Genomic DNA, 25,153 nt, shown 5'->3' on the forward strand with positions numbered 1-25,153 from the left:
ATTAGGTCAGAGCACAAACAAAACACAGCTAACCAGACTGACAGGTCTGGTTCTGCCCATCACACAGCTGTCACATTCCTCTTGTTCTGATTTAACTGTAAGTTTCATAAGACTTCTGTGGAAGCATCACATTTGCTCTATCATTAACCTTATTTCTCCTCCCCCACCTGATGCCTAGTTCTCTGTTTTTATTTATTTGTTTAATGTTAATATAAAAATTCATAAAATAGAGATGAAAATTCAGTACCAAGGGAATGAAGACAAAGCAAATATGATAGCAGTGGGAGGAAAGAAAGTTGCAATAATTAAGCTTTGTACTTAGATAATGAGCAGTTTGTATTGTTTAGATAGATAGTGTAAAGAGTAACAGAATTAAGATGGCAATACATTTACCACCCAGAGCGCTGTGGTTAGAAACTTGTAGCTTATTTGTTGAGTGACAGTCTGGAAGTTTGTATAGGGGGCGGATTTTATGGTCAAGTTAGCATACACAATGAACAACTCTGAAAGTAATATATATTCAACAAATTAAAAGTAGTTAGGGTTTTGGTGGTCTTACTTTTCCAGCTTCCTTATGTGATTTGTTAGGCTATTAACTTGTGACCTTTCCATTTTCTTCATGGGTGTTAATAGAGATATAAATTCCCCTCTTAGAACTGTTTTCATGGCATCTCAGAGATTTTGTAAGATGTTTCTTTGTTTTCATTTGTTTCTAGGAATCTTTTAATTACTGCTTTAATTTCCATGTTGACCCAGGAGTTGTTCAGCATCATGCTGCTTAGTGTCCATGTCTCTGTGAGTTTGGGAGGAACTTTGTTAGTGTTGATATATATTTTTATTCCACTGCAGTCAGAGAAGGTTCATGGCAGTATTTCAATCTTATGAAATTTGTTTATGCTTTATTTATGGCCAAGGATGTAGTCAATCTTAGAGTACATTCCAAGTGGTGATGAGTGGAATGTATATTCTGTGGTTGTTGGGTAGAGTGTTCACCCTAACTTCAGTCAAAGAATCCAGATCACCAAAATAAATGTTCAAATTTGGGACATAGATGACAAAAATATAATACAAAAAAATAAACAAAACAAAAAGCTGATTCTTTGAAAGGAAATACAAGATTGATGAACCCTCTAGCTAGACTGACCAAGAAAAAAAGAGAAAAAGTCAAAGTAAATAATCAGAAATGCAAAAGATCAAGTCACAACTGATCCCAAAGAAATACAAAAGATTAGCAAGGCGGGCTTGGTGGCTCAGCCTGTAATCCCGCACCTTGGGAGGCTGAGCTGAGTGGATTGCCTGATCCCACAGGTTCGAGACCTGCCTGGGCAACTTGGCGATACCTCATCTCTACAATACATCAAAAATCAGCCGGGCGTGGTAGCGCGCACCTGTAGTTCCAGCTACTTGGAAGGCTGAGGCGGAAGGATCGCCGGAGCCCAGTAGGTGGAGGCTGTGGTGGCCGGGAGCGGCCACTGCACTCTAGTCTGGGTGACAGAGTGAGACACCAACTCAAAAAACAAAAAACAAACAAAAAAAGATTATCAGACATTATTATATACACTTGTATGGAAACAAACTTGAAAACCTAAATAAAATGGAGGATTTTCTCAAATCACACAACCCACCAGGTTGAAACAAGAAGAAATTACGACCTTAAATAGACCCATAACAACCCAGGAAATTGACTATGACATAAGAAAACTACCTACAAAAAAAAAAAAAGCCCAGAATTCCACAAAACATGTAAGGAGGAGCTGATACCTATCCTATTGAAAATATTCCATGCAATTGAAACAGATGGAACTTTCCTCCAAATCAGTTTATGAAGCTATCATCACATTGATACTCTAATCGGGTAAAGAGCCAAGAAAGCAAGAGAATTACAGGCCAATATCCTTGATAAGCATAGATGCTAAAATTCTCAGTATGACTCTAGCAAACCAGATCCAACAACACATCTCAAAAATCATACACCATGACCAAGTAGGCTTAATCCCTAGGATGCAGGGCTGATTCCACATCTGCAAGACCATAAATGTAATTAAATATATCAACAGATGTTAAAACAAAAACCACATGATTATATCATTAGATGTGGAAAAAGCTTCCGATAAAACTCAGCACCCATCCTGATATAATCCCTTGAAATCTAGGCAAAGATGGAACATACCTCAAAATATTAAGAGCCAACTATGATAATTCTACAACCAACTTACTGCTAAACAGGCAAATTTTGGAAACATTTCCCCTTAAAACATCCAAGACGAGGATGCCCACTCTCTTCCCTCCTGTTCAACATAGAATTGGAAGTCCTAGCTAAATAAATCAGACAAGAGAAGGAAATCAGGATATCCAAATAGGAAAAGAGGAAGCTAAGTTATCCCTCTTTGCAGAGGACATGATTCTATACCTCAAAAACTCAAGAGAATCTGTCAAAAAACTCTTTGCACTAATAAGGACTTTGGAAAAGTCTCAGGATGTAAAGCAAACATGCAAAAGACAGTCTCATTCCTATACACCAACAATATACAAACAGAAACCCAAATAAAAAGCACAATCCCATTCACAATATCCACAAAGAAACCAAATACCATGGCATCTTCCTAACCAGAGAAGTGAAAGAAATTTACAACAAAAGGTACAAAACACTGCTCAACAAAAACAAAGGTGACACAAACAAATGGAAAAATATTCCATGTTCATGGTTCAGAGGAATCAACAATTTTATGATAGCCATCCTACCAAGGACAATCTACAGATTTAATGTAATACCCATTAAATTACCAGCAGCATTCTTCTCAGACCTGGAAATGACAATACAGGAATTCATATGAAAACATAAAACCACAAATAACCAAAACAATCCTCAGCAAAAAGCAAACAAACAAACAAAAAAACAAAGTGGGAGGTATCACATTTTCAGACTTTTGAACTTTATTATAAGGCTGCAATAATTAAAACAGCCTGGTATTGGTACAAGGATAGGCATGTAGACCAATGGAACAGGATAAAGATTCTGAAAGCAAAACCTCAATTTCTCAACCAACTCATCTTTGACAAAGCCTCCATCATCAACCACTGGGTCTAGGAGAACCTATTCCATAAATGGTGCTGGAAAAACTGGCTGACCACATGCAGAAGATTAAAACAAGAACTCTTGTTATCACCATACACAAAAAATCAACTCTAAGTAGATCAAAGACCTAAACATAAAACCTCAAACTATAAGAACCTTAGAGAATTCAGGAGACACCCTTATGGAAGCTGGAACTGGCAACTAATAGCTGATCAAAACCCCAAGTGCCCATGCCATAAGAGATAAGACAGACAAGTGGGACCTCATCAAACTGACAAGCTTCTGCAAAGCCAAAGAAACCATCAAGAGAGTGGGGAGACAGCTCACAGACTGGGAAAAAATATTTGCTAACTGTAGACCTGACAAAGGCCTAGCATCTAGTATCTACAAGGAACTCAAACATGCCAAAAAGAAAAACAACAACAAACAAACAACTACAAAAAAAGTCCCATTAAAAGTAGGCAAAAGATATGAATAGACACTTCACAAAAGACAACATAAAAGCAGCCAACAGATACATGAAAAAATGCTCAGCCTCTCTAGTCATCAAAGAAATGCAAATTAAAACCACACTGAGATGCCACTTAATGCCAGTCAGTATGGCCATCATCAACGACTCAAAAAACAACAGATGCTAAAGAGTATTTGCAGAATAGAGAATGCTACTACACTGTTGGTGGGAGTGTAAACTAGTATAGCCTCTACAGAAAACAGTGTGGCAATTCCTAAAAGGTCTAAAAATTGGTCTTCCATATGACCCCACAATTCCCCTACTGGAAATATACCCAGGGGAACTCAAATCACTCTACGAAAAAAATACCTGCACATGCATGTTTATTGCAGCATTATTCACAGTAGCAAAAACATGGAACCAACTGTGCTGCCCAGTAAACGAGGAATGGATAAAAAAAAAATGTGGTACATATACTTAATGGAATATCATGCAGCCATAAGAAAAGCAAAATTATGTACTCCGCAGCAATATGGATGGACTTAGAGTCTATAATACTGAGTAATCTATCACAGAAACAAAGAACTAAGTACCTGCCGGGTTCAGTGGCTCAGCCTGTAATCCCGCGCTTTGGGAGGCTGAGGTGAGTGGATTGTCTGATACCACGGGTTCGAGACCCACCTGGGCAACTTGGCAAGACCTCATCTCTACAATAAATCAAAAACTAGCCGGGCATGGTAGCGCGTGCCTGTAGTTCCAGCTACTTGGAAGGCTGAGGCAGAAGGATCGCTGGAGCCCAGCAGATCGAGGCTGCAGTGGCCAGGAGCGGTCACTGCATTCCAGTCTGGATGACAGAGTGAGACTCCAACTCAAAAAAAAAAAAAAAAGAACTCAGTACCACATATTTTCACTAATAAGTGGACCTTGAACAATTATCATAATACTATAAGAAGGGGATTGGTAGTAGTGGAAAACTGCCAGGGGAGGGAGGGGTCACACCTCATCAACAAGGGAAACTGCATAATGAACATTTGTATATCTAACCCTGAACTGAACCCTACATCTTTAAAACAAATTTTTTTAAAAAAAAATTTTAAATATAATTTAGAAAAGTAAAATCTAGAAACCAGTTATCAAAGTTCACTAGTAGCCTACAAAAAAGCTTTATTTGGGATTAGAGAGAAGTATAACTTGGAAACTTGTTTTGACCTAAGAAAACCAGATCTTAGAAAAACAAGAACAAATAACATGCCACTGACATCAACTTTCTGATCCTGGTTCCGTAAAGCAAAAAAGTACTAGTCTAAGAATGAACTTTTGCCATCAAGCCCATTTTATGAGCTTTTCTTTTTTCTACCAAGATTTAGAATATAGTTTTTAGTCTGACTGCTTCTCAAAATTGAATTTTGGACATTTAGAAAAGTGTAAATTTGATAGAGTATATGCCTAGAACAAATGATAAAACAGTGCCAATGTCCATAAAAAAGTAGGAAGAAGGAGGTCGGGAAGATGGAGTGAGTGAGTGTATGGAAAATTTAGTGTATGTGCTGATGAGCAAGTGGGCTTGTGAGTGGCTGACTGAGTGAGGGCTAGGGAGCTAGTGGCCAGGGCTCTCCTGGGGCAGCAGCTGGTGCCACAGCTGCTGGCTTGGACCCTAGCGACTCCCGGGATGCAGAAGCCGAGTGCCATTTTCTTTTTCTTTGCTTTTTTTTTTAAATCAATAAACCCTCCCTGGGAAGAAAATGCTGGGAGAAACTGTCTAAGTGGGGGCTCGTGAGCAAGTGACCAGGCCCCTGGTGCTGCAGCTTCTTTGCTTCGTCCCTGGCTCTTCTCGGGTCACAGAAGCCAAACACCATTATTTTTTTTTTAAACGGACAAAATATTTTCTGCAAAAAAGTGGCAGGGAGAACCATCACTGCAGGCTCTCCCTCACTATTGCAGCAGGAGAGAGACTGCTGGCTCCTGGCTTTGCCTCACCACTTCAGTGCCTGGCAGGGCACCGGCAGTAGGGGCTGTGGAAGGAGTCCAGAAGCAAAGTCCCATGGAAGAGGACAAGAGAGGCATTCAACCACCATCTTGAAGGTGGGGCGGTAAAATGCTCTGACTTGCACAGCACGGAACAACAGACCCGATCTCTGTGACTGGCAGATCAATTACTCACGGATCGATCATGACCGAGAGGGAATATCCTACAAGCACAAACTTCGAAGGACCTGGTGAGCGCAGAGTTCCAGGCACCCCACCCCCCACCCTGATCCAGCTGCGGGACAAAGGGTCAGGCCAGAAAAGGACGAGAAAGAACTCCAAAGAGATCAGTAGTGAGTCCAGGACTGACCCCAACCCCCTCCTCCCCAATAATCCTCTGTACGTCAGAACCACATAGCTGGGCCATGACTGAGAGGGACAAATCCAGGAGTAGGCTGGACGTCCTTCACAATAGAATTCCATTCCAAGATAGGCCAGGCTGGGTCACCCCCACGAGTACATACCTGGGGAAAAAGCAACCCCATACCTCCCCACCAGAGGAGATCTCCCTGACCATAAGAGAGTGAGAGGGGAGGATTGCAGCACCACCCACCTCCACTGCCCCTCCTCCTTCCCTGCTCAGAACACTGAGGAGAGCATGAAAGAGGTGGCTCTGCAGGAGAGACCAAATTAGGGAAACAATTATAGGACCTGCTACAAGAGGTCAGGTTTTTTTTTTTTAATTTTCAATTTAAAAAAAAATAAATAAAATTTTTTGCCTGTTTGTTTGTTAGTTCATCTATTTTTAAAATATTTTTTCTTTGTGCATGAATGTGTATGTGAAGGTTTGATCTGCACCCCCCCCAATTTTTTTTCTTTTCTTTTTCTGTTTTTTTTGTTGTTGTTGTTGTTTTTTGTTTATGTGTATATGTGAATGATTGAGTGTTCATCTTTCAATTTGGTTGTTGTTTTTGATTTTTGTTCTTCTGGGGTTTTTTCTTTTCTTTTTTTATAATTTAAGGTGTGTGTCAATATATGTGGGAGGGTTTGACCTGAATTCCTTCCCCACCCACTCCCCCAGTCTTTCTGTTTTTCTTCTCTATTCACCTTGTGCTAGGCATGTGTGTGTGTTTAGTTTCTTGGTTTTTTGTTGTTGTTGCTTGTTTTGTTTCACTTTTTTGTTATTCTAGTTTGTTTTGGGGTGTGTGTGTGTGTGTGTGTGTGTGTGTTTAATTGTTTTTTTGCATTGGCTTCTACTTTGCATTGTCATATAGAATGGTGATGGGGTGGGGTCTCAGGGAACACAAACCCCAATAAGTGAACATTGTAATTTGAAAGTAGTTTCTGAATCCTAATGCCCCATCCCCTACTTTATTTAAATTTCAAAAACTACAAGAGACAGTAAAGCTTCCCATCCACCATCCTATTTCAAAATAGAACAAATCCAGAGCCTGGATCAGGGAAGACTATAGGACTGAGCAAACATCAGAAGGGAAAGCCTCTCCCACTGACAATGAATAACTGAACTAAAGAGAGAAGTAGGAGACCTGTCACAAATGAGGAAAGTTCAAAGAAAGACTTCAGGTAATTTCAAGTATACTGAAGACAAAACTCCTGAAAAATCAGAACTTGGTGCCCAAACAATGGAAGTCACCTATAACTTGCCCCAGAATATGTCAAGGATTAGGGAATGAATGGAAAGAGTGAATAAGACTCAAGAAACACAAGACACAACATTGAAAGAACTTGTAACAGATTTTAGCAATACAAAATTTCATCCAGGAAATAAAGAGCAAGATGACAAGCATGGAAATCAGAGTTAATCTAGCTGAAGAAAGAATCTCAGAACTTGAAGACTAGAACATCAAATTAATCTGATTTGTAAAAAACATAGAAAGAAGACTCAGAAAGAAAGAAGAAAGCCGACAAGAGATGTGTGATTATATCAAGAGGCTGACCCTACACCTGATGGTATCCCAGAAGAAGAAAGGGAAATAGAGAACAACTTAGAACAAGTATTCCAGGAGGTAAGTCAAGAACATTTTCCCCATCTCACCAGAGATGTGACCAGCCAAACACAAGAGATGCAGAGAGCCCCCACAAGACATCAAATGAGAAGACCAACCACTAGACACATAGTAATTTGCCTACACAAAGTAGGTACAAAAGAAAAAATCCTAAAGGCAGCAAGAGAGAAAGGTCAGACTACCTACTAGGAAAAACCAAACAGAATAGCAGCAGACCTATTGGCAGAAACACTACAAGCAAGAAGGAACTGAAGCCCTATATTCAAAATCCTCAAAGATAAACAATTTCAACCCCAAATTTTCTATCCAGCCAAGTTCAGCTTCATCAGTGATGGAGAATAAAAATCCTTCCCAGATATCCAATCCCTAAGAGATTATGCAGCTTCTAGACCAGCTCTACAGTAGACACTTAAAAGGGTATTAAACACAGAAGTAAGAAAAAAAAAAAATGACCACACACTTCTCAAAAGAACAGCAGAGCACAGAATCAACAGAAATACAGCACAATGAGAAACTTGAAAACACACATACAGCAACCCCAAACCAAAAGAAAACAAGCAAACAAAGAAAATAATTTATAAGATCCTTATGACAGCACAAAACATTCACATTTCAATAATCAGACTGAATGTGAATAGACCAAATGCACCACTGAAAAGCCATAGAATGGCAAATTGGATAAGAAACCATGACCCAATTATTTGCTGCATCCAGGAGACTCATCTCTGCAAGGGATGCACAGAGACTCAAAGTTAAAGGATGGAAAATGAGTTTCCAGGCAAATGGATCACAAAAGAAGGCAGGAGTTATGATATTAATATCAGACAAAACAACCTTCAAGCTATCAAAAATTTAAAGAGATGCAAAAGGACACTACATAATGATAAAAGTTTCAATCCATCAACAAGAAATATCTATCCTAAACATATATGCACCCAACATAGGCATACCAGAATTTATAAAGTAAACACTAAGTAAACTAAAAACAGATATTGACTCTAACACTATTATAGTGGAGGACTTGAATACCCCACTGACAGCCCTAGATAGATCATTAAGGCAAAAAATCAACAAGGAAATCCAGAACCTAAACTTGACACCTGACCAAATGGACTTAGTAAACACCTAGAGATTATTCCAACCAACAACCACAGAATATATATTCTACTCATCACCACATGGAACATACTCCAAGATCGATCACATCTTTGGCCATAAATCAAGCATAAACAAATTGCATAAGGTTGAAATCTTGCCATGCATGCTCTCAGACCACAGTGGAATAAAAAAATAAATATCAACACCAACAACATTTCCCCAAAACCCACAAAGACTTGGACACTAAACATCATGGTGCTGAACAACTACTGGGTCAACACTGAAATCAAAGCAGAAATTAAAAGATTCCTGGAAACAAATGAACAGTATGAAACACCTTACCAAAATCTCTGGAATGCCATGAAGTTAGTTCTAAGAGGGGAATTTATATCTCTATGAGCACACATAAAGAAAATGGAAAGATCACAAGAGGTGGGCCTAACCAATCACCCAAGGGAGCTGGAAAGAGAAGACTACCAAAACTCCAACTTTAGCAGAAGAATCGAAATCACCAAAATAAGAACCCAAATATGAGACATAGAAGATAAAAAAAAATCAGAGAAAATATCAACAAAACAAAAAATTGGTTCTTTGAAATCATTAACAAGATTGATGGACCCCTAGGCAGAATGACCAAGAAAAAGAGAGAAAAAGACCAAATACACACAGTCAGAAATACAAAATATCAAATCACAACTGACTCCAAAGAAATACAAAAGATTATCAGAGATTCCTATGTATACCTATATGGAAACAAACTTGATAACCTAAATTAAACGGAGGACTTTCTGACATCATACAACCTCCCCAGGTTGAAACAAGAAGACATTGAGACACTAAATGGACCAATAAAAACCCAGGATATTGGTTCTGTCATATGAAAACTACCTACCAAAAAAAGAAAAAAAAAGCCCTGGACTGGATGGCTTTCCAGCAGAATTCTACAAAATGTATAAGGAGAAGCTAATACTAATCCTATTAAAAGTATTCAAGGCCACTGAGAAAGATGCAATTCTCCCCAAATCATTTTATGAAGCTAATATCACACTGATACCCAAACCGGTTAAAGGCCAAACAAAAAAAGAGAACTACAGGCCAAAATCCCTTATGAACGTAGATGTAAAAATTCTCAACAAGATTCTAGCATATCGGATCCAAAAACATATCTCAGAAATCATCCACCATGATGAAGTAGGCTTCATTCCCAGGATACAGGGGTGGTTCAACATCTGCAAGACCATAAATGTAATTAAATACATCAACAAATGTGAAAACAAGAACCATATGATTATATCAATAGATGCAGAAAAACCTTTTGGTAAAATCCAGCATCCCTTCTTGATAAAAACCCACAAGCACCTAGGTATTGAAGGAATTTACCTCAAAATAGTAAGTGTCATCTATGACAACCCCACAGTTAACATACTGTTAAATGGACAGAAACCGGAAACATTTCTCCTGAAGGCTGTAACAAGACAAGGCTGCCCACTCTCGCCCCTCTTGTTCGACATTGAGTTGGAAGTCCTAGCTCGGGTAATCAGACAAGAGAAGGAAATCAGGGGTATCCAAATAGGAAAAAAGGAAGTCAAGTTATCCCTCTTTGCTGATGGTATGTTCTTATACCTTGAAAATCCAAGAGAATGTGCCAAAAACCTACTTACACTGATAAAGGAGTTTGGCAAAGCGTCTGGGTACAAAATAAATGTGCAAAAGACAGTTGCATTCCTATACACCAACAAAAAACTGGCAGAGACCCAAATCAAAAGTACAATCCCATTAACAATAGTCACAAAAAAAATGAAATACCTCGACATCTTCCTAACCAGAGAAGTGAAAGACCTTTACAATGAGAACTACAAAACACTGCTCAAAGAAATCCAAGAAGACACAAACAAATGAAAAAATAATTTATGCTCATAGATAGAAAGAGCCAACATTGTTAAAATGTCCATCCTACCAAAGGCAGTCTACAGAATTCAATGCAATACCCTTAAGTTACTAACATCATTCTTCTCAGACCTGGAAATGACATTACAGAAATTCATATGGAAACATAAACGACCACAAATAGTCAAAACAATCCTTAGCAAAAGAAACAAAGTAGGAGGTATCACACTTCCGACTTCAAACTTCACTGTAAGACTACAGTAATCAAAACAGACTGGTATTGGTACAAGAACAGGCACATAGACCAAGGGAACAGGATAGGTATTCCAGAAGCAAAGCCTCAATCTCTCAACCAACTCACCTTTGACAAAGCCTCCAACAACAATCATTGGTGGGAGGAGAACCTATTCAGTAAATGGTGCTGGGAAAACTGGCAGATCACATGTAGAAGATTGAAACAGGACACCTACCTATTGCCATAGACAAAAATTCACTATAAATGGATCAAAGACTTAAATGTAAAATCTCAAACCATAATAATCTTAGAAAACACAGGAGATATCCTTATGGAAATTGGAACTGGCAACCAATTGCTATTTAGAACCCTAAATGCCCATACTTTAAGTAATAAGATAAACAAATGGGACCTCATCAAACTATTGAGCTTCTGCAAAGCAAAAGAAACCATCAAGAGAGCAGGGAGATAGCACACACAATGGGAAAAAATATTTGCCAACTGTATATCTGACAAAGGCCTAACATCTAGGATCTACAAGGATCTCAAATGCACTGAAAGGAAAAATAACAAACAGCCCCCATTAAAAAGTGGGCAAAAGACATAAATACAAGCTTCTTAAAAGAAGATGCATGGGCAGCTAACAGACATATGAAAAAGTGCTCAGTCTCACTCATCATAGAGAAATGCAAATCAAAACCACCTTGAGATACCACTTAACCCCAGTAAGAATGGCCATCGTTAATAAAACAAACAACAACAGATACTGGCAAGGATGTGGAGAAAAAAGAATGCTTCTACACTGCTGGTTGGACTGCAAACTAATGCAACCTCTTTGGAAGACAGTGTGGTGAGTTCTGAAAGAACAAGAAATTGACCTTCCATATGACCCAGCAATTCCCCTATTGGGATTATACCTGGAGGAACTAAAATTATTCTACAAACAAGATACCTGCAGCTCTATTCACAATAGCAAAAACATGGATCTACCATGCTGCCTCCTGAAGCTGGACTGGATTTTTAAAATGTGGTACATAAACACAATGGAATATTATGCAGCCATAAGGAATGACAAACATATGGACTTTGCTGCAACTTGGGTGGATTTTGAGTCAATCATACTCAGTGATCTATCACAGAAACAAAGAATAGAGTACCATATGTTCTCACTCACAAGGGGACCTTGAACAATTATAATACTATAAGAAAGGAATTGGCAGTAGTGGAAAACTGTCAGGAGAGGGGGATGGGATTGACAGTTGAGGGGAACTGCTGGAGGAGGGAGAGGCATTCCTCATTAACAAGGGTACCTGCATAATCAACATTTGTATAACTAACCCTGAATTGTATCCCACATCTTTATAATAAAAAAAGTAGGAAGAAGACAAGAAATGGTTCATATTGGCAAAAATATATGAAAATAAATCAGAAATTCACTTTTATACCTTAGTTTAACAAATATTTATTTTTTTATGACTTAGCTCTTCGTTTGTTCCAATTTAGAAAATTATGTTTTTATTTCATTAATTATTGATGATAAATTTAATTAGAACACATGATACAATATTGTCATAGACAGAAAGGGGATACATCTAAATTGGTATTTAATATAGTAAGAAATTCGTGGTTTTATCCCATTGTTGTTGAATAATCATTCACATATTCTGTTCCTACTGTAGAATATTTGGAGGGGATGGTGGGGCTATAGAATTTTAAAGGGTAAGTAAAGGATTATCGGATAACTCTGCTAAGATGCCTTGCAACCCATCATGCCTTTTAGCCGAGAGAAGGGACTAACCTGCCCTCTTCCTGTCAATTCTAGCTTTGGTTTTCAGAGAAGCACAGAGCTAAGGTGTGTCAGAAGTACAGCTATCAGAAAAGTATATTGTTTGTGCAACAGTTGTAATTATATTCCCCTGACTAATTAGGCATACTTCTTAAATCAGAGGTCAATACCTAAGAAGGAGGTAAAATAGGGAAGTTGGACAAAATAATATTTTGTCCTTCGTTTTGAATTTCTGTGGAAAAACTCTCAGATATTAAAGAAAATGATTCAATTCAATCATTAGTAATTTAGGAAAAGTATCATATATTCTTGATTCCAAGTATTAACTATATGATCAACTTTTTTTATAGGCCACAGAATCTTCTACAAAATTGCTTGCTAGAAAAAGTATGTATCATTATATCCACACTTTCTAATGTGTCATGGTAGAAAACGTTTTGTGAAGTAGATAACTATGAATTATCTTTTGATATATGGCAGTCTTACTCTTTGTTCTTTTTTCTTCTTTAAACTTTATTTTCAGTAAATTCTTAGATTTTGCTGTAGTCAAAAGTTGTCATCAAAAGATAATGTTGGCCCTTCAAGAAAAGTTCTCATGAGTTTGCAATGGTGGACCATTAAGGGAACTGTCATAGAAACAACATCAAATACCACAAACCTGTTTTGTCATGGGAAGCCGTTAACGAACATGGCTCTGTAGATTTTGCTGGTGAATTCAGTAGTAGTAGAGTTGAGATACCTGAATCTGTCTTTAGCAATTCCCGTGGAAAGAGATCTGGTCACCTAAGAAGGTCATACCAAAAGCAACCTGGTCCCCTATAAGCTGAGATTTGTTACAGGCAAAGCTAAAGTGGTATATATTAGTATAAATATATACCAATCTGCATCTAAACAGACCAGTCAGAAAAGAGAAAGTTTGGGGAAGAACATATACATACACTAATTCACATAGATACCTACTCAACTCATAGAATTTACAGCACATACAAAGCTTTAACCCAGGGCAATATTTTCCAGCTTGCGTTTATAATGGCAAGCAATCAAAAGACAGGATTCTATCATGTTTTACTACACATAAAACTTTAGGGATATATATCTTTTATATACTGAGGTTATAAACTCTTTCCCATACCCAGCCTAAGAGTAATAATGTAGTTATGTAGTTTTTATCTCTAGAAATACTAAAAATGTAGGTATGGAATATCGGTTTATTTGTGTTGAAGTTGATTTAGAATAATATCTCTGTTAAAATGTAGGATTTATTCTTAGAAGTATTTGATTTAAGGTTATTTAGTTATTTACATTTTTTATTTTTTTAAGCTGGCATCTCACTCTGTTGCCCAGACTAGAGCACAGTGGCACTCTCACGACCACTGCAACCTCAACCTGCTGGGCTCAGGCGATCCTTCTGTCTCAGCCTTCCAAGTAGCTGGAACTACAGGCACACACTACCACATCCATCTTATTTTTTGATTTATTGTAGAGATGAGGTCCCTCCATCCCCTCCAAATATTCTACAGTAGGAACAGAATATTGTAGAGATGAGGTCTCACCCAGGCTGATCTTAAACCCCTGAGCTCAGGCAATCCTCTTGCCTTAGTCTCCCAAGATGCTAGAATTACAGGCTTGAGCCACCATGCCTGGCCTAGAGTGTATTTATACAAACAACATTTTATGTAAGCTGTCATCTCCAAATACACTTTTAATACCACTATGTGTTGCTTGTACAATAAGTTTAAAAATATTTAGGATACTTGGGGATTAGAGCTGAATAGAATTACTTTTCCTTGGGTGCTAGCTGAACATTCTCAAATGAGTCAGGAGAGAGTGTGCTACATACATATTCACATTTTAAAATGTTGGACATATGAATAACTTCAGGCTAATTTAGTCTATAGTTTGGATATGAGCAACCCAATTGCAGAAATCATATTATTTACTCTGAGACCTACATATCAGTCTTCTAAGTTTTGCTGCAAGTTACTTGTGTTTACAGCCCGTACATTTTAAGGGTCATAATAATTTAAAAACAGACTATATTATAAGCAACATGGCTTTTGCATTCCCCAAATATATTTGCAGTAAGTAGACGTCCATAGAAAGCTACAGATGCATTCTGTTTCTACCTGCAGTCCAGCACCACTGACCAAAAGGAATGGTCATTCAAATCTCATTCCTAGTTCCAGCACAAACTAAGGAGTAGTCCAACTTTCCCAACCTTGCTAACCCTTCCTGTTTTTGGTTTCCAATTCTAGCTTATTTTCTATCCAAATTAATTTGTTTCCTCACTTTATCATTTGCTCTCACCTTTCCTATCTAAGTCATTTTGTGTTGATACTATTGTTGGATTCAAAGCCCTTCAATCTCTATAAATCATTGACTTTTATAGTTGTCTTTCAAATAACTCTTATCAATTAACTGTAGTCATTTCCATATATACAGACACTAGATTCATCTTTTGCAGCAGGAGGTGGGAAGGGAGAATGGTTTATGTTCCTTCCCCATATTTCAGCTAGACAGATGTTTCTGAAAGCATCTAAATATTTTGACTGCATCTATTTCTGATAAATACTTTGTTACAAATGCTTTCATGCACTTTTAAAAAATTAAGCTTGGTCATAGCACTATGTCTTTTTCCTAAAATATTTGCATGCTGTTTTTGATTTTTTTAAAAACAAAATATTATTTATCCATTATAAACTAGAGGGGAAATAAAACTTACAAGGGAATGTGAACAAAATAAAATCTCATGCAAAATATTTTACTCTAGTACAAAATAAACCAACTTGAAATTAATCTCTGAAATTCTAAATTTCTTTACTGTTTTATATTTACTGTGTTTTTTGGTCATTAACCATGTTGGTATTCTACCTATGCATTGTTTTATATGAACAATTGTTACCCACCATTCCTCAAAAATGCAGTAAATTGTTTCACCACTTTTTTCTTCCCTGCTTACCAACATTTCAGATAACTTCTGAAGAACTGAATAGTATAATTCAGAATATAATGACCTGGGTTGTGGCTACAGTGACCAGTATATTATATCCAGCCATCACAAAGTATGAAGAAAGGTTGCAAAATAGTACATACCCAGTGTCTCATGACTCCATCCTCTCTTCAGATAGTTCAAGTCTCTGTAGCACATGCAGTGAAGAGTTTACATATAGAAGCTATACATCTGCAACAACTAAAACATTTCAGGAGGAGCCCTGTGCATTTGCAGTTGACATGGCAATAAAGAGACCAACCACACCTTTAAAATCTCCTCCTGCAGAAATAGAAAGAGCAGCTGTGGGGAAAACTTATCATTCAAAAGGACAATCTGTAACCTCTAAACTCAAATCTAATCAGACCAGCTTTATTTATTCATACCCTAAGCTCAGAAGTTGTAAATCTGATAGTCACCTTTTAACATCATTTGAAACAAGCACAACAAAATCTAAGGATGCTACCACTGAAACAGAGAGCTTAGGGAGTTCAACATTATGTGAGAAAAGAGCAAAAGCCATGGAGGAAGTGAAGAATTTAAAGAATGTTTTGGTTAACTTTAAATGTCATTTGAAAGGGGAAACTGAATTGATTTTAGATAGCTTTTTTCAAGAAATAATGTCTGATTTAACCCAGGCCATTCCTTCTCTCTCGTCTGTTACTGCTGAAGTTTTTGTTGACCAATGTGAGCCTGAAAAAGAAGATGTGCTCTCCAATGTTGATGTCTGCTCAGTAGCTTCTGAGATTGTGGAAAATATGCTTGAGAAATTAGAGTCTGCAGTTGAGAAAACATGTGTTGAGATGTTTTCACAAAAAAATCTGTCAATAGACATTAAACCAAACTTAGCAGCCAGTGGGGAACATCTCATATCATCAAATGGAGAACCTTTAAAAAATCCATTACCTGATACTTTGGAACCTATGTGTGATATTGCAGAGGATATGGTACATGCCATTTTTGAAAAGCTGATTACTCTTGCATCTCATCAGCAAAATGAAATTGTTCATCTTGAAGACACAACCAAAGTTTTCTGCCAGCCACATAAGATTGGCCCTAGTCCTGAACCCGAAGCAGCTAATTTAATTGTCAAAGAAGAAATACAAAATTTAATATCAACTATTCTTTCCCAGTCCTCTTTGGTTGGTTATATAGAGGAAGCAGTCAGCACTATACTGGGTTATATACAAGTTGAACTAAATAATGAGAGACTTATTGCATCTGAAGAAACAGTAATACTCCTTCAGCTGCTTGATGATACCCTCACTCAGCTCCATCAGGCACCAATAAATGAATGTGCTCAAAAGACTAGACAACCTAGAATAAGAAGTCCTTCTGACACTGAAGAAAAGTACAGGCTCACTGGCACCAGCTTGTCTAATGATCCTAGGTCAAGAAGACCATTCCCACCTATTAATGTTCCAGGAATGGTCCTTTATTCTGAAGATGATAATGAAGAGATAGACAAAATTGTAAAAAATGTGCTTGATTTATCTGTGAAAGATGAAAAAGCAAAACCACAAGAACAGATTTCTAATTATCCACTTGCAAAGGGAAACACTTGTTTTGAAGACAAAAAAAGTATCAAACCATCTACAATGCCTGCTTCTGCAAGCAAAGTTGCATTTCATAATTGGGGATTAAGGAATGAGCCACCAATTATTAATAATGAAGATATTTTAAAGAAAAAACCCTGCTTGAATGATGACTTTTCAATTTTCAGCCAAAATCAAAAGCATCAAATACAAAAGGCTTCTGAAACTATAGTTAAAGGAATTTTAACAGAAATGCTCAAGGAAATATCTTCTGTTCCTTCAGGTCACTTAGATGGAAAAACTGGCAAAGTAGCTTCGGTTTTTGTTTCGGAAAAACCTCAAGGACTGTCACATCAAGAATGGATGGACCAGATGTTCTCTGCATCAGAAATCAGTATGGTGGTTCAAGAAATAATAGATGCTGTGTTAAATATACTTCATAAGGCATCAAGCTACATTCCCAACATCACTAAAAGTTCTGTTTCATCATCTGTTCATGAGACTTCCCTAGGCAATTCTGACACTCCCCACAGAGTCAAAGAAGCACCACTTAAAGAACCATTAAAAATATGGTTTGACAGTGAAAAGAAAATGAAATATTTATCTTCACTCAATGTAGATTCTGCAATGACTTCTTGTTTAAAATATGGAGAAAGTGAACCTAAACCTGTAAATGATATTAATGATAAAATCATTAATACAATTTTTAAAAGGCTGAAGTCGTTTTTTGGTTCAAAATTGCAAATGGACTTCAAACCTTCACTTGCTGAGAAATCTTCATTACAATCTCAACTTAGTAAGTATACAACTAAAATAGTAAGCATTGTTTTGCATGCTATCCAGAATGAATTGGAATTTAATAAGAAAAATCTAAATCTTAGGAAGATTGACCATACCAAACAGCTTACAGATCAAGGGTTTTTTGCTGACACTAATAAGGAATTAGACTCTCTTGTCACAAATATCAGTGATGACATTTTGGAAAGCCCATTGTTGACTTGTATTTGTGAGATGTTATTAGGTGAAAAAGCAGATCAAAGAAGTACTCCACTCCCTTCAGATAAGCCAAGGTCTGCAATAGCATATGAATCTGACAATGTTGATAAACAAAATATCTCACCAAGCAGGCAGGATAAAAAATATTTTCAAAAATATATGGCTACTCCATGTACTCTACATAGTGTCATTGATGGAAAAGATCTTAAAGAGAATGCCAAACTGCAAGTGTTAGATAGAATTGGGGAAACACTATATGAAATGTTAGGCAAGCTTATAGAAACCTATCCTCATTCTCAGCCATCTTGTGATCAGCAAAACAGAGAGAAGACTAATGAGAGTCAGCAAATGGCTGCTGCATTGCATTCTAATATTCAGTTTATTTCCGAAGGAATTTTAGAATATATCCTTGAAAAATTATGTAATGTTGATATGGATACCAGTTTTGCAAGCTGTGGACTTAAAGCTGTTTCAGAATTTCTTGACATTGACAACCTATCATTTTCTTCAATTCTTGAGGAGATGGCCAAATGCACCAACATAATCTCCAGTATAGTTTCCAAAATGATTCAAAAAGACAATAAAGAGGCTAAAAGCATGGCAAAACCAATTGCTCCTGAGTCTTCCAAAACAGGGAACACAAAAGAAGTGCATTCAAATAAACTGAAAGCTGTGACTTCAGATATTCTCAAAGACGTTTTTGCTAAACTGGAAGGGTTTGCCAACGGAAATTTAGAAACTCTGGGTGCTATTAATGATGTGATTATAAAAAATGATAAGATAGACTGGGAAAATGAAAATACTAGTGTTTTCACAAACACACATGAAGAATCATTGCAATCAGCTTTATACGTGCATGCAAAGAAGGTATCAAGTGCTATTTTGAAAGCTATTCAAACAGAATTAAATTTGAACTCATCAGATTTGACGACAAGTATAAAAAACCCATTGACTGAGAAGACTCGAGTGCTTAAGAATATAGTCAGTTTAATTTTAGATGCAGTGTCCTCAGATATGTTTAATGAAACTGAATCTGAAGAGAGAAGCATGGAGACTTATCGATACAGACCAACATGTGGAAATTTTCTTCCTGGAGGAGCTAAATCTGATTCATTTTTAGAAGATGATGCACATACCGAGAAAAAAATCATTAGAGAGAGTCCACCACTAGGAGAAGAAATGAAAACACATTCTCTTAAACAATGGGTTCTAGAAAGAACCTTAAACAAAATTGAAGTAAAACTCAAAGAACCACATACATCTCCAATAACTCCCATTATAAGAAATCTTTTGAATGAAATTTTCCAAAGTGCTTTAATCAATCAATTAAATATGCTTTGTCTCTCTCACTCTCATTTCAGTGACATGCCTCAGAATGTTGATGAACCAGTTGCTCAAACATCTGTTCAATTAATGGATAAAATGATGAGCCCTTTAGTGTCTGAAGCAGATGTAACTATAGTAACAGATAATATTGTTAGAACTATATTTCATAAACTGTATTCAGCTGCCATTACAGGAAGAAAAGTAAATGAAGATAGGTGTAAAATCATCACTACTTCAACAAATGTTCCTTTTCATGAACACATCTGTGAAGAAAAGTCCTCTGTTACCATGTTTGATGGAAATCCAGATATTTTTCAATCCAGATTCAATGTTTACAAACAGGCCAAGGTAAAAGTAGTTGAAGATATTGTACAAGCAATATTAACAAATTTAGAAACTTTTGCTACTTCCAAAGTTAAATCTCTCTTATGTCCCCAAGTAATCTTAACAGTTCCGTTGGCTTTACCTAATCAGCAGGATCAGACTACATTGAGCAAAGCATTGTCAGCCAAAGATTCATATTCTGATGAGCAAGTTTCCTGTTGCTCACTGGATCATATTATGTCAGGAAAGATCAACTCATTGTGCCAATTATCTTTGTCGAAATTAAATTTTTATGCAACAGAAGTGGCTAGAAAAATTTTACAAGGAATCAAACATGAATTGGATAAAGAAAGGAAAAGTCCTTTCTTAGCTTATAACACTGTGGCTTCTGAAAATATTGCAAGTCAAATTGTTGACACAGTGTTAGGTATTGTATCATGTAAAGGCAAATATGACAAAAACTGTTTTGGGAAAGAGAATGATTTAGATCAGCAAGAAAGTATTATTGAAAAATTGTTTCACAAGACTGAATATCAAAAAGTACTTCAGTTTCAAATACAAGATACCATTGAATGTATCTTATGTGATATTTATGAAAAAACACTGTGTCAGAATAAACTCTCATTTGCCACACCCACTCCCACTCTGAAAGGTAGCATGACTGGTAAACATTCAGAAGCAGATTCTGAAGTGTTCATTGTGAATGCAAATAAGATCATTCCTAAACTTTCAATTCCCAAATCAGATGTTATTTTGATGTCTGATGATATAGTGAATATTGTACTTCATAATCTCAGCTGTGCTGCCATGCTTGCCATAAATGCAAAGAATTCTATGTCTGCAAGTTTGCCCCTGACCTTTTGTGATATGCTTTCAAAAACACAGTGTCAACAGCCTCCTCTTTTAGGATCCAAAAGTGAAAGAAAAACAGAGTGTTTCTCATATTCCAGAGATCAGAAGTCAGTTTGTGCTGCTGATAATCAAATAACTGAAGAAGACACCAATAAATCTGCTTTTTTCTCATGGGAAGAAAATGCTAGCTTCATTACTAAATCTATTTTCAATCATTTAGAATCTTTTGCCACAAAAAGAATAGATTCATTAATTACTCTTGCCTTCCAGCCTAAAGAAAAGTCATTTGTTATCTCAGAACTGGAAAATTGTAAACAAGATGACGGAATCTTTCATGAATCAAACCAAATGGAATCAGATGCAGATGTCCTGAAAATATCAACAACTGAAACCATTCTCAGCCAAAAGCTCACAGATTCCACTTTTGTCAGTTACAGAGAAAAACGTGGATCCACAATTTATCTATCAGAAGCTAGCCTTAAGAAATATGCTGACATCATTGCTAGTGCCATTTTGAAGCTGATTAAAAATGACTTAGACTTAGAAATTCAAAAGATATATCCATGTCCAAACAATATTTTGTTCCAACAAAACATAATGGTAAGTGAAATTGTTGACAGCATCTTAAAGATTTTAGATGATAAAAGATCTATACAAGACATTGGTTTTTACTCAAAAGATAATCCTTACTCTTCACAATTAACCATATCAAATGAAATATTGCTGGGACACAAAGAGAAGAAAAGCAACACCAAACTATCCCTATTTACAAAATACCCACTAGAACAAAACCATATGATATTGGAAAAGAAAAGCCAGAGAATTATTTTGGAAGAAATTTTTTTGAGTGATGGAGAATTTAAACAAAAAGAAAAAGCAGAATTGCTCAGTGTAGTGGAAGAACTTTTGAATAAGTTTTATCAAAGAGTAATGAAAGTCATAGGCCGTTTTCCTCCATTTAATGAAATCTCCCACTTTATGTCTAATTCTAAAATTAAAACATCAGATGTAACACAAAAAACTCCTTTTCAATCACATATTAACAGAGTAGCAAACGACATAGTTGAAAGTGTTTTGGGAAAAATGTGCTCTCTAGTCATGACATCATTATATGAAAATAATAAAAGTAGGGTAGAAGCAGAAATATTTGATCACAGTGATTCCTTACCAACCAAACCACCATGGTTTGAAGAAACAAAACAAGCTGAAAAAATAAGTAATTCCTCTAGATATGATATACCACAGGTATATTATGCAGATAGTCAAAATGTCTCTGTGATAGAAAACACTATTTTGCAGTATTCACCAGTGGAAATAGAGAAAGATTTAGTTCAAATGGTTCTCAATAAGATCACAAATTTTGTCTCACTTGAACTAAAAGGGAATTTTTCTCCTGAAGGTTCTTTTGATGAGTTGCAACTTGTAAGGCTACACAATTCTAAAGTCAGCTCTAAGCCAGGAATTAAAACAAACTTAAAATCAAAATCAAAAATTACCTCTTTGCCTAAATTTACAACAAAAACACACCGAGGATCTAGTGGTGCTAAGGTCAAAAGCAAGACTAGGTTAGGTCCTGGAGAGAAGATGCCAAGAGACAGCAGGGCTAAGACTGCCATTGGATTGTCACACATTCTGTCAACAGGAGATGCTAAAAGTTTGCTGGACACAAAATTTTCCACTTCAGAGCTAAAAATGTATGCCAAAGATATAATAATTAATATCCTGAAAACAATTGTGAAAGAATTGGAAAAGGTGACACAAAACAGAGCAATGGTAAATGTAAGAACTTTACCATCTGATCAAATCATGGCAGCAAGTAAAATAATTAATACAGTTTTGCGAGAATTATGTGCTCCAAGTAACCGAAATTTGGTTTATCCCGTCAAATTATCACATTTGGATGATCTCAAACTTTCACAGGGGAATATAGGTACAGTATCCCTTGCCAAACAACAAGCATGTTTTTACTTAGAGAATGTTTCTTCACAACTAGAACAAATTTTTCCTAAAGAAGGTATATTTAAAAAAATGTTTGACAAATGGCAGACAGAATCAAATGACATAGAAAATGAAAAATGCAAGCTATTGGCAATAGCCGAAAATGCTTTGACTGAGATTTCAATAAAAGCAAAAGAATTAGAATATTCTCTTTCACTTTTAAATTTGCCACCTTTTGAAAATTGTGAAAACAGATTTTACAGTAGTTTTAAAGGAACATCTACTAGAGCTGAAGATACTAAAGCACAAATTAATATGTTTGGAAGGGAAATTGTGGAAACATTATTTGAAAAATTACAGCTATGCTTTTTGTCTCAGGTACCCACTCCAGACAGTAAAGAAACTCTAGCAAACAGTAAAGAACCCATTACTGCTAAAAGTACATACGGTTTTCCAAACAAGCAAATCCTTAGCAATTTGCCAATCTGTAACACAAAGACAGAAGACCAAATCTCTGTGAACTACAGCAACCAAATTATTCGTGAGATTGTAGACAGAGTTTTAAACATGTTGGAGTCATTTGTAGACTTGCGGTTTAAACATATCTCTAAATATGAGTTTTCTGAAATAGTAAAAATGCCTATAGAAAACCTTTTTCCTGTCCAACAGAGACTACTAAGCAAAAAAGTGTTGCCAAAATTACAACCACTGAGAAAATTTTCTGAGGAATCCAAATCAAGTAGTTTTATATTCAAGGAAAACATACAGAATACCCTTCTACAGGTTCACTCATTCCATTCAGAATTACTTACATATACTATTAATATCATCAGTGACATGCTTGGTATAATGAAGAAGAAGCTTGACAAAGAAATAAGGCAAATGGAGCTATCTTCAATCAGCATATCGAAAGAGAATGTTGTAGCAAGTGAGATCATTGGCACACTAATGGACCAGTGTACTCATTTCAATGAGTCTTTGATCAAAATCATTCCAAATCAAAGTTTATTACAAGGAGCTGAAAATGCCTGCATTGTTAATCAGGTTGAATTAGCAACTAATATGAAAATGCCCATGTCATTGTTAAAGGAAGCTGGGTTGGGAAATAACCCTCCACAAATGAGTATACCTGACTTGGTATTTTATCCAGAGGAAAATATGAAAAAACAACGTGGGGTATTATCAAATTTATCCTTATATGTCAGATCCCCTGTAAAAGACACAGTTAGAAGCTCAGAGTCAATGAAAAGACCTGATTCAAAAACTATGCCATCGTGTCCTAGAAACAAAGCAGAAGATCACAGTCCAAGGAAACCTAACTCTGGCCAATTTAATGAGGCCATGAAAGGAAATAGCTCCCTCCCTCAAGGCAATATATTACAAAAAATGTTTAAGAAAGTAAATGAGTCCACAGAAGTGGCATTAAAGCAAGCCATGTCATTCATAGAAATGGAAAGAGGTGAAAATCCAAGAGTGTTTCATTATGAAATTGGAAAACCAGATGTTGAGCCAAACCAAATTCAGACAACTGTTTCTCCACTCAAAGTGTGTTTAGCTGCAGAAAATATTGTGAACACTGTACTGTCCAGTTATGGCTTTCCCAGTCAACCACATACTAATGACAGCATGGAAACAATGAAACCATTTTTCATATCAAAACAAAACTCTTTATCTGATGTATCTGGAGAACAAAAATATGAGGAGAAAAGTTCGCTTAGAATGCAAGATAAACAAATCAGATATGAACTAGAAGATGAAAAAAAGATTAAAAAAGTAGAGACTCTGAAAGAAGTTGAAGTCATTACTTTTGCTGATTATGAACTGGGTCCCAGTGAAATTCAATTGATAGCAAGACACATCACTACATCTGTGGTCACATATTTCAAGAACTTTGAAACTAGAGGTAAGCAAGAGATAACTTTCTTGAAAAGCTGGCATAATTTAAGAAAAATGGTAAAATACATATTTAAGTGATATCTTTTCCAAGAAACTGTATTCACTGGTTTACTGAAATTAGCCTTAGAGATGAGGTGACTATTTAATTGCTTTTGAATCTATCACAGTGATTAAAAAAAGAAAAAAGCTAAATATTTGCATGGTTTGAATCTGCAAAGTGTGTTTCTCAGTTTTCCATGTTTGCAGATGAGAGAAAATAAGATGACTTTAAAGCAGTAGATTTTGGCCAGGTTCAGTGGCTCAGCCTGTAATCCCAGCACTTTGGGAGGCTGAGGTGAGTGGATTGCCTGAGCCCGCGGGTTCGAGACCCACCTGGGCAACTTGACGAGACCTCATCTCTACAATAAATAAAATAAAATAAAAAATAGCTGGGCGTGGTAGCGCGCACCTGTAGTTCCAGCTACTTGGAAGGCTGAGGCGGAAGGCTCGCCGGAGCCCAGCAGGTCGAGGCTGCGGTGGCCGGAAGCGGCTACTGCACTCCAGTCTGGGCAACAGAGTGAGACTCCAACTCAAAATAAAATAAAATAAAATAAATAAAGCAGTAGATTTTGATCGAGCATAAAACATGAATTTCAAAGAGCTGTGTTTTTTGTTTCTTTATTTTTATATTCAGAGTGTACACAAACATGTTGATTAGATGGATGTATTATGTAGTGTTGGGTTTGGATCTCCGGTGATCCATTCCCCAGATAGTGAACACTATACTGTGTCC

The 25,153-nt window shown here is 36.6% G+C and overlaps 1 protein-coding gene across 1 annotated transcript in view; it reads left to right on the forward strand.

Annotated features, from left to right (window-relative positions):
* Positions 1-25,153, forward strand: part of FSIP2 (fibrous sheath interacting protein 2) — an 88,585-nt gene that overhangs the window by 49,972 nt on the left and 13,460 nt on the right. Inside the window, exons 15-17 of the mRNA XM_021713070.1 lie at positions 12,876-12,912; positions 15,496-21,946; positions 21,992-24,388. Coding sequence (XP_021568745.1) covers positions 12,876-12,912; positions 15,496-21,946; positions 21,992-24,388 — 8,885 coding nt within the window. The remainder of the gene's footprint in view (positions 1-12,875; positions 12,913-15,495; positions 21,947-21,991; positions 24,389-25,153) is intronic.

The sequence above is a fragment of the Carlito syrichta genome, unplaced genomic scaffold (genome assembly GCF_000164805.1).
Source record: "Carlito syrichta isolate Samal-C Ts95f unplaced genomic scaffold, Tarsius_syrichta-2.0.1 Scaffold304021, whole genome shotgun sequence".
NCBI classification, from domain to species: domain Eukaryota; kingdom Metazoa; phylum Chordata; class Mammalia; order Primates; family Tarsiidae; genus Carlito; species Carlito syrichta.